Here is a 17,184-nt window from a genome sequence, read left to right as displayed (position 1 = left end):
TTTATAATATAAAAAAAACTTACAAGACTTACCTTAAAAAGCATGAAGCACTGATAGGAGTTAGAAGGAACAATTCACGAAGCCAAATTGCCACAAAAACGGATCTTGTAACTGTTACCTCTTCCCACTTCACTCTGTTTCTCCTCTGCTACCAAATTTCTTACCTTACTCTCTTCCAATTTGTGTCTCAAACTCCACAACAAACACACAAGGTATATATGTTCATGTTACTTACTTTGTTGCACTTATACAATTTCAATTCATTATTTTTTGGGTTATTCTTACATTAAAATATTGTATTTCTATATCTAACATCACTCTATCTTAATGTAAGAGAATCTACAGAACTAATCAACGTTTTTCAATCAAAAGTTTAGGTGATGATTTTAAATTGCGATTGCAAAGGTAGTTTCGCCACAATTGTCGATCTTGATCAAGACTAGCTCAAACATGACGTATTGATTTTATAAATGGACTACATTACTAGTGTTATATAAATACCAACCTTTTGGTGCATTAAATTTTCTTGCATGAGGAGGTTGATTTCATGAGTTTCTAATTGGTCAGAGAACGACCGTGTATCATAATTAAGGTCTTACCATGGCTGGAATATCATTGCTTTTGGATCTATGGAGGAAAAACCAAAATTTTAACACTGCAAGAAACTATCAATCTTCATGGTTCATCTCTGCATCTGCTACCACTGCCTCTTTTGCTCTAGGATCCGCTTTTGCTTCAAAGGACTTTTTTGGGTATGATCCTTCACCCTGTATAGTCTATATTTTATGGACAGTTATTTAAAATTTCTTTTGTAAAATGATGTTAAATTATTATGGTTTTATAATTTCATCAACTTTTTAAGTAAGTCTTTTAATTAAAAAGAATCGAGTAAAGTATCGTTTTTGTCTCCAGCGTTTGGGGTAAATCTTATTTGTGTCCGTAACGTTTAAATCATCCTATTTGTATCCCTAACGTTTGTAAAAGTGATTCCATGTTATCCTGCCGTCAATTACACATCATGAACGCTTTAGTTTGAGTTTTAAAAATCTCTTCTTAAAGTTATAATACAAATATCTGGGATAGAATCGATGATCTACTCCGAAAAATAACTCATCAAAAGTTGAAACTAATTCTTACAACATTTACATAATTCACTTTTCTAGGGACATAATTGAATCTAAACACAAATAGTGGGTATAATATTAAAATCGAACACATCCAAGTGAGACCTAATTGAAAATGAATACATCTAAGTGAGAATATAATTGAAAAATATAATTTGATTTGTTAGTATAATTGATAGTATGATAACATTGAATCACTTTTATAAACGTTAGGGATACAAATAGGACGATTTAAACGTTAGGAATACAAATAAGACTTACCCCAAACGTTGGGGACAAAAAACAATACTTTACTCAAAAGAATTTATAATTAAATTTTTATATTAGATACAAATCTTCAGTAGATTTCTTTTAATATATAGTTATCGTTCAAAAAAAAGGATTTTTTTTAATATATTTACTAACGAGAGTGAATATTCTTGAAATAGTTTTTTATTATTTTTAAAGGCAATTGTTAATAAAATCTTAATTGAAAGTTTTAATCTAATATAAAAATTTACCTACAAACTTTTGAATAGTAAAAAATTAATTAAAAATTTGATGAAATTTTAAAGATTTATACAGTAAATTAAATGGCATATCAATCAAGATTATAGAACAATAATATCAAAACAAATTGAAATTAAGAGTGTAAAAGGTAATGAAATTTCTAAAAATCCTAATTTTAAGGATAAATCCTAGCAAAATCTTTTGAATTTTTTTTCCCTTTTCTATGAAAATCATTGGTCTGATTCACAGATTTTTGAATTATAACAACTATTGTGTTGTGATAGCTTGCATAACTCATCCATCTAGGTCTTTTATTTTCTAAGTGAATTATAGTAGCCAAATTAAACTTGGTAAGTTATTAAAGGTTGGATAATTTGCGGTGGTTGGTTAGTTTTTCAGCGGTTATCTGGATAATTTGGCTAGAAAAAAATTATAGAATTTTTAAAAATCAAGATTCAAGTGTGATGAACATTATTAACAAATTCTTTACAAATTACTATGAGTGGATTGATGGTGAATTCTGTAGTTATTGATAGTAATACCGGAGATGACTAAGGATTATTATTTTTAGCGTTATGAGTTTTTGTTTCTTTTCTTTTGTTCTACCTTATTGTGTTTAGCTTTTTTACTTCAAAAAAAGTTATTAAAGGGCTTCATCATATTATGTTTTAACATCATATAAAAAAAATTGAATTTTGCACTCTAAATTTAAATTTTGAGGATGCATACTAACATTGTAGCCACGTTAATTAGTTTCAGGACACCAATTATTGCTTATTGTGATGTTGGAGCAGCAACATCTGAAGATTATATTCCTACTAAACGAAGTGTACCTGAGAGATATTTTTACCATGATACTCTAAAATATACAACAGCAAAGAACTACAACATTGAACTTAAGCCTTTGTCTTCTGCTTTTGAACTGTGGACATTTGGATTGATTACCCTAAGGTCATTTTTGATGTTCTATTTGCCACTTTTGGAGCCTCATGCAAAGATGGAACAGGACGATCATGACTATCTTCAAACAAATAATCAAAATACCATCTGTCGCAATCTTTCCGTCCCTTTTAAAAAGTCGATATGGCAAATTATTCGAGAGGTCAGAATATTTTTATTTTTCTGTATAAAAAAAAATTAACTTTTATATAGTTAATATTAATTTTTTTTATTGTAAAATTATTTTTTAAACTTTTATTTTTTGGAGAATTTAAAATTTAAAATTCAAAATTACGATTTTTATATTGAAATTAGTTGAAAAAAGTTAGTTTTTTAGTTAAACTCTTTTTACATTTCAGAACTTAAAATCTTATCAATTAATAAGTAAAAATGACCATATTACTAGAAATGCGTAAATATTTGATAACAAAAAAAATTAATTAAAAACAGTACAAACTTATCTTATTTAATATTAATTAATTATTATAATAATTAATAAATACTAAATAAGATAATTTCGAACCATTTTTTGTTTTTCTAGTATTGCCAATATATATGATGTCTTCTATTGCATTTATGTCTAGCTTTGTCAAGAAAATTTTTGCAAGATGGTTCAAAAGTTGATTTATTTTGAATTCTTCATCATCACACAGGTAACTGTCCTAACAACTAGACGCATTTTAGAAAGAGTCTCTTTCTATTATCTTTCTCGAAGAATGGCATGGAAGCTTCTTAAAGGTACAGTGTATATATTGTGCTTGTTCTTTCAAATTATTTCTAGATGATACTTCTTTTCTTTCAAAAATAAAATAAAATGTTTAACACATACACTTACATGCATTTTATTTATGTGTGATTTTCATGATCAGATGTTCCTGCATCAGCTACTCGCAAGGCTGCAAGAAAAATGCCAACTCTTGTCTACTTCCTCTCTGTGACCAGAACAACATTCAGAGGTTAAAGAGATTTAACTTTTTCCGACTAATATTAACTAATTTTTAAAAAATATTTTTTATTCTTAAGTTTTTTTTTAAATTAAATTTTATAATTAAAAAATATTAATATTAAATAATTAAAAAATAATTCTCTGTGTTTATTTAAGGTTAAATTAGGCCATGAACTAATTTTTTTTCTTAAACTAGTATATTATAATGTTAATATATAGCACCAATTAAGCTACTAGTATATTATAATGTTTGATTAATTGAATTGTTTACTTAAACTATTATGTGCTAATAGTGTTTGTGACTTTGTGGTAGGGTACATACTTGGAGTTGCAGCATCATGGATTGTCCAAGTAGGCAGCAAATTATGTCAATTTGGTATTTCTATGTGCCCATGCAAGAAAGTAAATGATAATAACATTGAAAAATGTGAGAAAATTAGACAAGTGAAGCAGAAGGTTTTTGTGGCAACAGTAAAGTGTAGTGCCTCTCTTGTTTTTGCCTCTATTGGGGCTGGAATTGGTGCTACCCTCTTTAAACCTTCAACTGGCCAGTGGATTGGTAAGATTATTATCAACACTAAAAGCATGCAATTCAATTAGAAATTCAATTTCACTAATATCAAATTAGTTTTTTAATTTTTTTTATCTTAAATTTTAAATTCTAACCCTAACATAAATCACTGGCTATACTTATTCTTTTTGTAAATAATAAATGTATGTAAGTTAAATTAGCTATTTGCATACAAGTCAAATGAGTTGTTTAACATGATTTAAGTTAATTTCTTATAGGACACTCAAATAGCTAATTTAACTTATCTAAATTTCTTAAAACTAAAATAATTCGCATGTGTTATTTCAAAAACCAAAAGCTTGGTTTCATAAAAAAAAATTTGAAGAGGTGTTTATACTTTTTAAAAACGCAAGCATGTCGTTGTGTTTGATAAATAAAAAAATCACGTATTTGTATTTATAGTTTTAAAAAATTGGAGATACTTTTAAAGATATTTAAAGTACAATTTTTTAAAATTGTCTTGTGTCCTTATTAAAATTAATAATTTAATATAATCTCATATCACAATAAATATTTAAATTTATTTTTATATTTATATTTATTATGATTTTTTTAAACTTTAAAAATTATTATTACTTGTATTTATTAAAAATTATTTTGGTAAAATATAACTACTACAACGTTTAAAAAATTATTTTCCAAAAACTAACATTGATAAATTATTTTCGAAAAATAAAATTTTACTAACCCAAGCCTAATTATAATTTATAACCCTAACATTCTCACATTTCCACTTGTGAATTGGATTTCTTTGATTCATACAATGATGATTTTCTATTATTTTCCGTTTCCCCATAGTTTTAAATATGACCCCTTTTTTTTCAGGTTGTATTATTGGTGATTTAGCGGGCCCAGTTATTGTAGCAGTTTGTGCTGACAAAGTTTTTCACTTGAATCTCAATTAATGTAGTCACCAAATATTCCTCCATTTATTTCTGCTTAGAATAAATTTTGTGCATCATATAAAATTTATAGCATATGCTCCCCATATTTTATTAAAATTTTTACAATTAATTTCCTTGGCATTGTTGATGGTAATATTAGAGCACTTCTGTAGCATTCATGTAGACATGCATGACCTTGTTATTGTTTTCAATATACATTATTCATTGTGTTTATTTATAAAATGATTAGAACTTAAAAGTTAGTAACCAATAACTTATAAGAGACCTATAAGTTTAGAGTGATGAGAGGATCAACAACAACTTCATGTTTCTTATGAATTTCTCTATAATCTTGTTCAAATAACTCTATATTCGAACATTATCTTAAATCTTTAACCCTTATTATGTTGTTATATATGCATTATTATTCCGCTTCAAGGCATAATGATAAGTGTCCTTTGATGAATACCAAAGGTCCCTTTGAATGTTTATTTAGATGTGAGTATATAGTGTGTATACTCTTCAATGTTTCAAGTGTGACGCAATAATAATAATACTAGATAACGCGTAATAACTTTCGGTAGCGCACTAGTCTAATAATTACAACAATGTGGAACATGATGATGTTTCCGGAACTATTAGTTAACTAATTAATCTAAACAATTATCAAGCTTGAAAGATATATAAGTAATTCAAACTATATTTGGAGAGTTTCGAGAATTACCTAATTAATATGGTGACTAACAATTTAGATATAATTTAGTTTAGAAAAATTGTCGTCACACTTTAATATGTAAATGTAAATTCATCTTCGGTATGTAGACACTTCACATATACCTGGCCTCCTTTGTATATTAAATAGACTTTAAAGTGATGTACATTTTTCCTCATTAATTACAACACTCTCCAAAAAATTGTAAGAATAACTTGAGTATTGTTATTCACTTAGAATGTATTTGTCATTATTTATTTACACGTAATAATAGTATAATGCTATTCACTTTAATTTTATGCACATAACACCATTCATATATATAAACATTTTTTCAAATATGCATGCATGGTGCTATTCTCTCATATGTGTTAATATTATTTTTTCAGAAATTATTTGCTACGGCAATTTTTAGTAATTTTGGTCATTATTTGATTATTAATACAAATACTAAATTATTTTTAATAAATAAATTTACTAAGTTATAGGTATAAATACTAAAAAATTTGGGTACAAAATTCTGATAAATAAATATACAGATTATATGTTTTTTATGTGTAAAATAATGTCTATAAGTATAAATATAAATTATTGCTGACAGATCAAAGATTAATCTATTGTAGATCAAAATTTCATTCAAAAATTAAGTCTGTTTTTCGACCAATTCAACTTGATTATATGTGTTAGTATTATTTATTATTCATCTATATAAATGAAAACTATTCACATGCTACCAAGTGAATTATTATGAGATTCTGACTAAACATATATAGTTAACAGCGATAATATTAGCTGGGATGCATTTCGCTCATCAGATATTGGCTGGGTGAGTATGGGTCGGTTTGGTTTAGATTTATGATAAAATTAGAACTGAATTGATTAAAATGTAATTAGTTTGATTTGGTTCAGATTTGCATTTTTTTTATATGTAATCGAACCAAATCAAATCGATTAAGAACAGATTGGTTCGATTCGGGTAATTGGGTACCTGATGACTTTGAAATTTATAAAAAAAAAACTAAATTTTTATCTTAAAAATTCAACAAGTACAATAAACATGTAATATCAATAGAAATAATTCAAATATGTTAAACATCAAATATATAAAAAATTAAACTCATTAAAATCCAAACATATTAATAATGAATAATCATTGTCTAATAAAAAAGTCATATATATTTTTTTATTTTTATTTAATTAATATATGATTGGATTTACCGGTTGGTTCGGATTCTGTATTCCTAAAATTGATATTCGAACCAATTACTAACAAAAGTCATCAGTTTAGTTCAGATAAAATCTAATTACCCGTTAATTTTAAAACTAATTTAATTAGTTCAATTCGAATTCAGACGGATAATTAGGTATCTGCTATCATGCTCACCGTATTAATAAAGGTAATATTAGTCCAATATATAAGCCACATTTAGATATGTTAATCTAATTTGGTACGAAAAAGGAAACAGCTACTTGATAAAAATGTCCAACGTGTAATATTTGACTTTAGAATAGGATTTTTTTTTATTAAGTTACATTGAATTGTCTATTATGATTAAATATTTCAAACTAAAAATATATAAATTGTTTATCTCATGTGAGTCATTGTGAATATACTCTTCGTTTTTATGGGACTAGAACTGAAATTAAAATATAGGATTGAGTATTGTATTTGGTAATTAGAGATTAAAATAAAAATTTTAGTTTTAAAATATAAAATTTAATTTTTTTAGTATCTCTAAAAAATAAAAATATAAAGGATTAAAATTTTTAGAAACGGAAATTAAAATTTTTTTAATTTTTTTATTTAAATACTCTCTTTTAATTTTTTAAATTTTAAATTTATTTATTAATTTTTATATTTATCTTAAACAAAACATAATACTTAAATATAATTCATTCCAATACAATTTACGCTAAATATAATACAAAAACTTAATTTAATTTCTATCTTTTAATTTCTATCTCCCAATCTTTATTTATCAATCTTAATCCCCCTTCCAAACACAACCTCAATAAATATCAATAATTAAGTTAGCTCTTTTTTTTTTTCAAGGGTCGTGCCGTATGTTTTGCATTGAGTCATATATAATTCGACTATATATATATTTAAATTAAATTTTACTTTTATATATACATAAAAGAAAATTTCTGGGGTTGGGATATAATCCCATTTTCACTTTAAAATTTTCTATAAGAAAATCTTTATCCTCATTTCTATTTTTATGGATGATTTTTTTTTTCGTCTTTGAGTATTTTCACAGATATTTACGGTTATGGACCTCAATTATCATCCCTAAATCTAACGTTGACGTTTATTAGTTAAAGGTTATTAGCTATTTTTTTAATAAATAAATAAATAATATGAGGTCGCCTTATGTTAGTAAAAAGGTTATTAGCTATTTTAAAATAAATAAATAAATAAGTTACCTAATAAACGTTAGTAGGTCGTTGGGGCTTGCACTAGCTAGGTGCTTTGTGACATAAGTCCAATAATAATTAAACATAAATTCTTAAAAGTAGTGAATTACGTGACAATAAGGAAGCTACCTTCTTTTTGTTTTTTTTTTAAGAAATAAATTAAATATTTTATTTACTGAAATATATAATTTAGAGAGTATTTATCATTTTGTATCTTATTACATATCTTACTTACAATATAAATAAATTAATTATAAATATATTTTATTTATATTCTAAATGAGATAAAACATACACAAATTTTAAATAAATAAATTGTTTGCATCTATGATATATAATGAGATATATAACGAAATTTAAAAATGTAAATAGTGTCCAAAATATCTATTTTAATAAATAAAATAATTAAAATATTTATTTAAAAAAATAAAAATATTATTTGTATACTAAAAACAACTACCAATGTATTTGTGTATAAATATGTATGTGGTTTAATTTATTTTCAATATATATTTATATTTCAATATATATTTTATATTGATAACTGACTTTGGTAGCTGATTTTAGTGTACATATAGCTCTTAAAAAAAAATCCCCTTTTTGGTTGTTAATCAAAGAAAAAAACAACTTCCCTTTTTGGTTTGGTTTTTCATATTTACCACTAGATGCATGCATTGTCAATCATTTACCACGAGTCATTTATTATAGAGACAAATTACTTAACATAATTAAAACCAAACACTTAAGACACATGCCAATGCTCTAATTTATTTAGCTCTCCATCACTATATCATATATTATTGTGACAAACATTCTAGTTAAGTAATAAAAATTGTATGTTCCCCTAATATGAAAATTGTTGGCTATATACTTCATCCTCAACTAACCATCAACTATCAACCTAATCATAACCACTAAATGGCATTGCAAGAAGCTTAAAAAAATTTGGCAATACATCATCATGTGAAGCACAATACTCCAATCCAAAGAACTCACCACAATAATTTATACAAAATATAAACTATCATTTCTTAGTCCACAATAATTAATTATTTTCATAAGGAGTGTGGCTCCCTTGTCCATGCAAACCCTAAACATTTTCCATAGTCAATCTCACCTCCACCCCTATATATAAGTATCCTCACATTCCCATTCTTCACTCACTTCCATTTTCCTTAATTAACACTATATATAATTAACTCTTTTTCCCAAAATTACCCTTCGGAGCTGGCAAACTCAGAGTCAAAGGCATGCCTAGGGCAATTAGAGGAAAGAAACAAAAGAGTGGTGAGGGACTTCTACAAAGCCTTAACCTCCAAAGACACACAAACACTTCATGGCCTTGTGGCTCAGGACTTGGAGTGGTGGTTCCATGGACCACCATGCCATCGCCACCACTTGGTTCCATGGTTGACTGGATCCTCACCATCACCGCCGTCTTCGGTTCCTGATCTCATCGTAGGGTTCGGCTCAGTTGTTGTGGCCGAAGGGTACGACGAGACCAATTTAATTTGGTGGGTGCATGCATGGACCGTTAATGAAAATGGTGTCATCACTCAAGTTAGAGAATATGTGAACACTGCCCTAACCGTGACTCAACTTGGTGTTGCCACGTCACCATCACAGGCAGTGCAAAATGCCTCTAAATGCTTTAGCATTTGGAAAAGCACTCTTTCAGATGAGTCCGTACCTGGACTCATTCTAACAATTTAGTATTTTCAAATGTTTGTTGGCATTTGAATACTAATTCGATTAATGTCGAAAGCTTTCAGAACTTAACATATACTATGCTCTTTGCCAGCATAGTTTCATGTTGAAAATGTATTGAGTCATTTAGTACCAAACTAAAAGAGTGAGTGAGTAGTGACTAGTGAGTGTGGTCTAGTCAGTTGTTTTAATATCTTATCTTATATGTTCTGTTTGATTCTAGTTGTGGTCTTGTGGAAATTATGGCTGGTTATATATGCAATCACATTAATTAACCACGTCATATGCCACGTCCTATCATTTGTGGATGTAATGTCACCGTGCTTTGTTTAGTTTTATTAGCTTTTCTTAATTAATAAATTCCCATGTAAAAATATATGGTTGCCAACAATGGTACACATAAAGTGTGTGTGTTTTTTTTTTAATTTTAACATTTAATTCGCCCATTAACCATTAGTAGTCACTTGTGAAAGTGGTAAATATTTTTTAATCCAATAAATTAATTTTTAAAAAATAAAAAATTTTATCATTTAAAATATTAGATAATTAATCTCTGATAAAATAAAATAATAAATTAATTTTTAATATTTTAAAAGTGATAAAACTAGTTCTTAATTCTTCTAGAAATTATTATAATTGAGAGATTAAATTGTCTAGAATTTGAAGAATAAAAGAAATTCATCCTGTATAAAAATTAATAGAGACCAATTTGTAGTATCATTCTTTTTCATATTTAAGTTGGAAGAATAAAAAAATAATTGTCAGAAGATCTCTGGCAATTTTAACGTCTCATTTCGAATTGAATTTAAAATTAGGTTTTCAATAATAAAAATGAAAACTCACAATTTTTTTTTCTCCAAAATTAATGATTTATTTCGTTTGTTGGAATTAAACGAAAATAATCAAGGACGGGTCCAATTTTTGGACAGCCAAAAAACGAATCTAAGATAAATTTCTTTTAAAAGTCTTATTGGCATAAAATTATTACAACCTAATATTTATCGGAAATATTTGGTAAATGGTAACAAAAAAAATCAATAAAAAATAGTCATAATTTATTTTATTCAGTATTTAATTTTGACTTTTTTTTTTGTCTTTCTGACATTACCCAATATTTATATCTTGTACATATAGTAATTTATTAGTCAATTATAAACTCTTAAATAAAATTTTAATTCATAGATTAATTTTTTATCTTATCAAATTAAAAAATATCATAAAAAACAAAAAATTCACAAACTTTAATCCCTTAAAAAAGAAACTCCGAACTATATCCAGATAAAAAGAATCAAAAGAAAACATTAAAAAAAAAGTAATATATTAACCAAGAAAATCATTAATTTGAACGCATTTTATTCGTAAACCATAAATATATGGTGATAGCTACAGCGTTACACACTTACACACGTATACTAAAACAAATAATACTAGCAATATTATATATATATATATATAGTCTATGGTAGCCACAAGTTTTGGTGTCTATGGTGATTATGAACTTTACAAAATGATATTTTCAACCAAATGAAATGAAAAATTGAAGCACGTTTCAATTTTATTAATAAATAATTACATGTTTATGAGTATAAATAAAAAAAAATTAGACAATTTATCATATTTTTTGACAAAAAAATGATCTATCGTTTTCTTTCGTCGTCAAAAATGGAGTCGCTACCAATGCCTAAAATTTAAAAAATGATAGTATCTAAAATACTTACATTGCATTAATTTTTTTCACGTTAATAAATAATTATTTATATCTTTTATTTTAATTAAAATAATCATTTTATTTTGCAATAAAAATTTTGAAGTCTAAAATTACTATTATTAATTAAATTTTAATATTAGTAAAGTGAAATTTAAAATTATTAATTACAAAAAAGAAAAGTATAAGTAGATAATGAAAATATTAATGCAATGTAAGTATTTTTAGATACTATCATTTTTTAAATTTTGGACATTGGTAGCGACTTCATTTCCGATGACGAGGAAAAACGATAGATCCTTTTTTTGTCAAAAAATATGATAAATGGTCTATTTTTTTCTTTTATTTACACTCATAAACATGTCATTATTTATTAATAGAACTGAAACGTGCTTCAATTTTTTATTTTATTTGGTTGAAAATATCATTTTCTGAAGTCTATAGCCACTATAAGCACCAAAACTTGTGGCCACCATAGACTACAGATGATATGATTTATATGGCGAGGACAAGATCAGGTAAAGATCCACGAGCCCTAACCCAAGACGTGGTCCGCCATAACCTAACTTCTTCCTGGCGCTTACAACCGCCACCATCCTCATCGACACGAACCACCACCACTACAGTGAGCAAGGTGTTGAAGTACTCACGCAGCTGGGAAATTATCCCCTGCTTGAGTCCCCACACATGCACCCAATACTCTCCCACCCCTTCCCATCCTTCAACAATCACACGCTCATCACCAATGGCCTTCACTCTCCTTGGCCTAAACTCGAAACAATCTCCCGTTGACTTCCCAGTCAACGCCTTCATCATGTGATGCCAATGTGGAGGCCCATGGTACCACCATTCAACCTCTTTTCCCACTATCTTCTCTACCTTCGCCGTGTCGCCGCCTCCACGCAACGCCTTGTACAGTGATTTCACTATCTTCCGGTTGCGGTCTTCTTGTTCTGCCGCCGGTAGTGCGCCGGAGATTCTCTCTCGCCTCATCTATCTGATCGAAAATGTATTGTTGTTGTTCAAGCTATCTCTAGAGCTTTATGCTTAACAACAATTTTGGTTTTAATTATTAATGTGTTGTCTATGTGCAGGTAACGTTTCTCTCTCTCTATATATGGAATCTACGGTGATTACATACTATCCAGAATTAAGATAAATTTTTTTATATTTTTATAATATTTATTTTTTTAAATTCAAAAATTTGTCAAATTAAGAAAATATTATTTTAATTTTAACCATACTTTTTAAATAATTAAATGATCATAATAATAACTACCATAACATGTAATATATATGACAAAGCAATCAATATTAATTACTAGGCTAGGTCTATGGTGGTAAGTTTTGGTTGCGGTGAATATATATACACACTATATAGTGATTAAGGTTCTATACTAGGAAGCTTTTAATTAAAGTCAATAATAACACTCATATCTTTAACATTTTCCTTCAAGCAAGAGTCTCTTTTTTGGGTTTGTTTTATATTCTTTTTTATTTTTTGAGCTTCTTCAAGGATCGAACTTTTGACCTTTCGAATATAGAGTTCTGATACTATGTCATAAAACCACTCATCCCAAAAATTTAAGCTGATAAAAAAAGATAACATTAATGGTTATATCTCTAACAGCGAAGATACAGTGAGTAATTTTACCTATATCCGATCATTATAGCTTGGCGGTGTCGTTTTTATATCAATGTGAAAGATGAGAATGAGAAAAATTGGCGGAATAACAACAAAGGTAAGATCAGGCTTTAATAAAGTTTGTTTTCAAAAAATACTTTTTTTAAACATAACTTTTTTAAATGGCGTAATTGTTATGTTTGGTAAATAAAAATAAATACAATTTTTAATAAATACAAACACTATATTAGAAAATTTATTTTTAACAATAATTTATTTTATTTTTAGTGACAGTAAAAATAATTATTAATATATTTATCGACATTTAGACATTAGCAATTGTTGATAAAACTCTTTTAATCACTGCAAAAAATATATAATTATTTTTATAATATGTAGTAATAACGACAACTATGTAATTATTGCAAAAAATATAAGTTAAATAAAATATATAATGGTTAATTGATCATCATGTTATTGCTACTGAAAAGTTGTCACTAAAAGTGAGTTTTATTGTAATGAAGCTATATAGTGTTTGATAGAATTAATTTTAACATTTAAAATGACTTTAATAATAATATAAAAAAATAATAAATATAGATATTTATTAGAATAAAGTTATTTTATTTTTTTTTAAATTTAGAAAGACGAATTAATTTTGAAATATATTTTTACTGTAGTTAGGTAAATATATAATAATGATTTTTATTTAATCTCATTTTGTTGTTAAAATTTTTTTATTCATTTTATTAGCTAGTGTATTTAGATAAATATTATATCTTAAATATATTTAGATAAAGATGAGCAAGATATTTTTTTATTTTGAGAGACGAGGGACCTATATGTGCATAACAACATGATGAGGAGTAAGTTCGTAAAATTTATATTCTCACCAATTATTATTGGAGCACTGAAATGTAATTAAATTAATGAATTTGTATAAACTATAAGACCAAACAAGATAATAGGTATGTATCAATTTTTAAGGCATTGACTGATATGCATCTGAAATTTAATTTGCATAAAACATAAATTAATTACAACTTTCCAGTCATATACATACACATTTTCTATAATTCTAATTGCGACTTTTGGATGGTGATGATGTATGTAAAAGTATTAGAATTATTAAATTGTGCAAATGCGTGCACGCGAGTATAGCAATTACTTCTGAAAAAATACTAAAGACCAACAAAGTGCGATTCTATTACAAAAAGACAAAGTTTGTTTTAAGAAAAATATTATTTGTACACTAAAATTCGTCACTAAAATCAGCTATTAATATATTTATGTATAAATATATGTGACATAAATATATGTATGATTTAATTTATTTTTAATGTGTATTTATATTCTAATAAATATTTTATACTAGTGATTGATTTTAGTGTATACGTAGCATAAATATTATTTTAATTAATGAAAAAATGTTTAAAGTCAATACTTTAATTTGTGAAATGTAATTAGGGCCAGGATAATTTAATTGTGCAAATGCTTGCAGGGCCTACTACAGCATTTACTTCAGGAAAAAATACTAAAGACCAACAAAATGTGATTCTATTACAAGTATAGACAAAGTTTGTTTTAATTAATGAGAAAATGTTTAAGGTCATACTTTAATTTGTCAAATTTAATTATTAGGGCCGGTATAATTTAATGAGTAATCCTATTAATTGACTTTTATTTAAACAAATATAAGCGGGGAAGATAAAAATAGAGATAAATTTGACCCTAATGAAGTCTACATATATAAATTAAAATACCATATTTTGTCAGCATTATGAAAAGAATTTTTACGCTTATATGTTTTAAACAAACAGTTAGCTTTATTAAATTCAAAGGTGACTACTCATATTATCATAAGAGTAACTACTTTAAAAGAATAAATAAACAACAATACATGCTAAATAGTAAATAATTAAATATAACAAAAATATTATCGATGGTGAAAGATTATGTACAAAGGGACCCTACACCACTTGAAGTTAAGGTGATTGGGCCACATTATTTTTATTTATTTGACTCTTTGCCAATTGAATTGTGTGTCATTAAGCATCATTTGAAAACAAATCAGCTAGTGATACTAACCTTACTAAAAAAAATTATTTATACTTCAGATAGACAAATAACATATAAATATTAAAATATCTGTCATCTTTTCTTTTCTTTCTTTTTGTTGTGAAATTGAATTTTAAGTTTTGAATGTTGGAATATATGTGTAGCAGTTGTGACATTATAGAGTTGTGACCGGCGGAGATAGGTTTGTTATGGGGCGAGAGATGATTTGATTTGATAGTTTGAATAATTGTGAGTGAGTTAGGAGTTGTTTGAATTTTTGAGACAAGCTGAAGGGGAAGAGTGAAAAAAAAAAAGAGAGTGTAAAAAGAAAATGTATAATAAGTGTAAAATTACTAATTTATCTTTTTGATCAATTAAAAAAATAAAAGATATAAGAATATTAATATAATTTTTTTCATTATAATTTTTTTTTATTTATTTTTTTTCATTCAAACAAAAGAAATTTTTTTTTTATTCATTTTTTCTTTATCCAAACAAAATATAAAATAATTTATTTTTTCTTCTATTTTCATTCTTCTCATTTTCTTTCTTTTTATTTTATTTTCTTCCATTTTCTATTATCTATCCAAATAAGATGTAAGTGAGCCAAATTGGGAATGTTAATAGATTGAGGCTAAAAAAATAGCATGGTGTTTATCGTTTGGATCCCCGACAATTATTTTAATGGAAGTTGTTCAAAGTTTGTTGGTTCTTAGTTAAATTGATTGTCCGTTAAATTACTTTATGATTTTTTATAAGTTTACTAAATTTATAATTAAATCTCTAAATTTAAACGTTTTTAATTAAATTTTTATATTATTCTAAATTTTGTAATTAAGTTATTACCAAATCTAAAATATTAAAATTAATAAAAAATTTTAAAAATAGAAAAACGTCGAAATTTAGAAATTTAGACTTTTAAGTATGAGTATTATAAATTTTAAAATAAAATATTCTGTTAATTATAACGTTAAGTACAATAAGAACTTAATTATAAAATTTAAAACAATGTAAGTATTTAATTAAAATTTTTTATATTATAAAAACTTAATTGTAAATTTGATGAAATTATAGAAATTAACAGAAATAATTTAATTTTGAGTGTCTAATTTTAAAATGTGATGATTCAAAACAAAACAAAACAAAAAAATTATCGTTATTCGTTAATTTGGTCTATGAGTTTTTAAATGGATCAATTTGTTTTCTCAATATTATAAGAAAAAAGATAGAAAAACAACGCATAGCAAAAATATGAATCTAAGTTTTTTTTTTTTTGCGAATTTTATCTTTGAACTTGTTAATATGATGTTCATGTAGATCAAAAAGTGCCTTGTGGCATCTTCACATTATTTGACAATACCATATATATCCCAAATTATTTTGCATGTGTCATGCATGTGAGGTGAGTATGATTATTTCGATTCATTTTAGCCTCTTAATGGCGTCAAAATAGAACTATATAAGAGAAACTAACTTGATCCATAATTACAAAAACTCAAATGGTTTGTAAATAGATCGAATATCAAAATTTTTCAAATTCGATCCGAGATATATATATATATCAAAATTTTTCATAATTGTAGAAATTTAAAAAAAAGTTCAAGTTGTAATAAATAGTTACAGTCTCAATATGCATAGTGGTAGCAAAAATTTGAATAATGCAATATATATTATTTAAAAGGTTGAAAAACTTATGGAGCAAAACAATTTTTTTCAGTGCAACTTGTGTGTTCACATGCATATTGCAAGTAATTGAAATTTGTGTGTTCATCACATGCATATGTGATGGATATTTTTGCCAAATTATTCACATTTGTTGCCTATATAAATGCTAAGGATTTAGTGTTTTAAAATGTCTAAATTCACAATGTAAGCCTAGAGAGTCATGGGTGTGAGTTAGAAAACTCGCTGTTAAGAACTCCTAGAAATTTTTGTATTAGAGTTCTTTTACATTTGTTTTCTATATTAAGTCTATTTATTGGTTTTTTTTTTTTGGGTAAGAAAAGA

At 26.1% G+C, this 17,184-nt stretch overlaps 4 protein-coding genes across 5 annotated transcripts in view; 2 read left to right on the top strand and 2 right to left on the bottom strand.

Moving 5' to 3' along the window:
• LOC107473713 (succinate dehydrogenase assembly factor 1, mitochondrial) overlaps positions 1–17,184 on the bottom strand; it is a 62,436-nt gene that overhangs the window by 33,188 nt on the left and 12,064 nt on the right. The gene's annotated exons all lie outside the window — the stretch shown is intronic.
• On the top strand, positions 82–4,997 carry LOC127745588 (uncharacterized). Of its 2 annotated transcripts, none has more exons than XM_052258465.1 (7): positions 82–212; positions 593–752; positions 2,373–2,715; positions 3,206–3,290; positions 3,422–3,508; positions 3,812–4,057; positions 4,895–4,997. In XM_052258465.1, the coding sequence occupies exons 2-7, from the start codon at positions 601–603 to the stop codon at positions 4,972–4,974; spliced, it is 993 nt and encodes a 330-aa protein (XP_052114425.1). In that variant the 5' UTR covers positions 82–212; positions 593–600; the 3' UTR covers positions 4,975–4,997. The 2 variants fall into 2 exon arrangements, with proteins under 2 accessions (XP_052114425.1, XP_052114422.1); XM_052258462.1 differs by having other exon boundaries at positions 568–752.
• LOC107474654 (senescence associated gene 20) lies at positions 9,263–10,121 on the top strand (the record flags this gene model as incomplete). The annotated part of the gene is made up of 1 exon (XM_016094292.3): positions 9,263–10,121. A coding segment is annotated over one exon (534 nt), but the record flags the coding sequence as incomplete, so codon positions are not given.
• Positions 11,985–12,587, bottom strand: LOC107475110 (senescence associated gene 20-like). The gene has a single exon (XM_016094742.3). The coding sequence runs from the start codon at positions 12,486–12,488 to the stop codon at positions 11,991–11,993; it is 498 nt and encodes a 165-aa protein (XP_015950228.1). The 5' UTR covers positions 12,489–12,587; the 3' UTR covers positions 11,985–11,990.

This window comes from Arachis duranensis, chromosome 1 (genome assembly GCF_000817695.3).
Source record: "Arachis duranensis cultivar V14167 chromosome 1, aradu.V14167.gnm2.J7QH, whole genome shotgun sequence".
Taxonomy (NCBI): Eukaryota; Viridiplantae; Streptophyta; class Magnoliopsida; order Fabales; family Fabaceae; genus Arachis; species Arachis duranensis.
The sequence above is the reverse complement of the archived record's forward strand: the minus strand, read 5'-3'. Positions and strand labels throughout refer to the sequence as shown.

Bases quoted from the DNA above. Each gene is read 5' to 3' on its own strand.
- LOC107475110 (XM_016094742.3), bottom strand. From the start codon at position 12,488: ATGAGGCGAGAGAGAATCTCCGGCGCACTACCGGCGGCAGAACAAGAA.
- LOC127745588 (XM_052258465.1), top strand. From the start codon at position 601: ATGGCTGGAATATCATTGCTTTTGGATCTATGGAGGAAAAACCAAAAT. The intron at 2,716-3,205 runs GTCAGAATATTT...ATCATCACACAG, and splicing joins TATGGCAAATTATTCGAGAG to GTAACTGTCCTAACAACTAG. The intron at 3,509-3,811 runs GTTAAAGAGATT...ACTTTGTGGTAG, and splicing joins GACCAGAACAACATTCAGAG to GGTACATACTTGGAGTTGCA.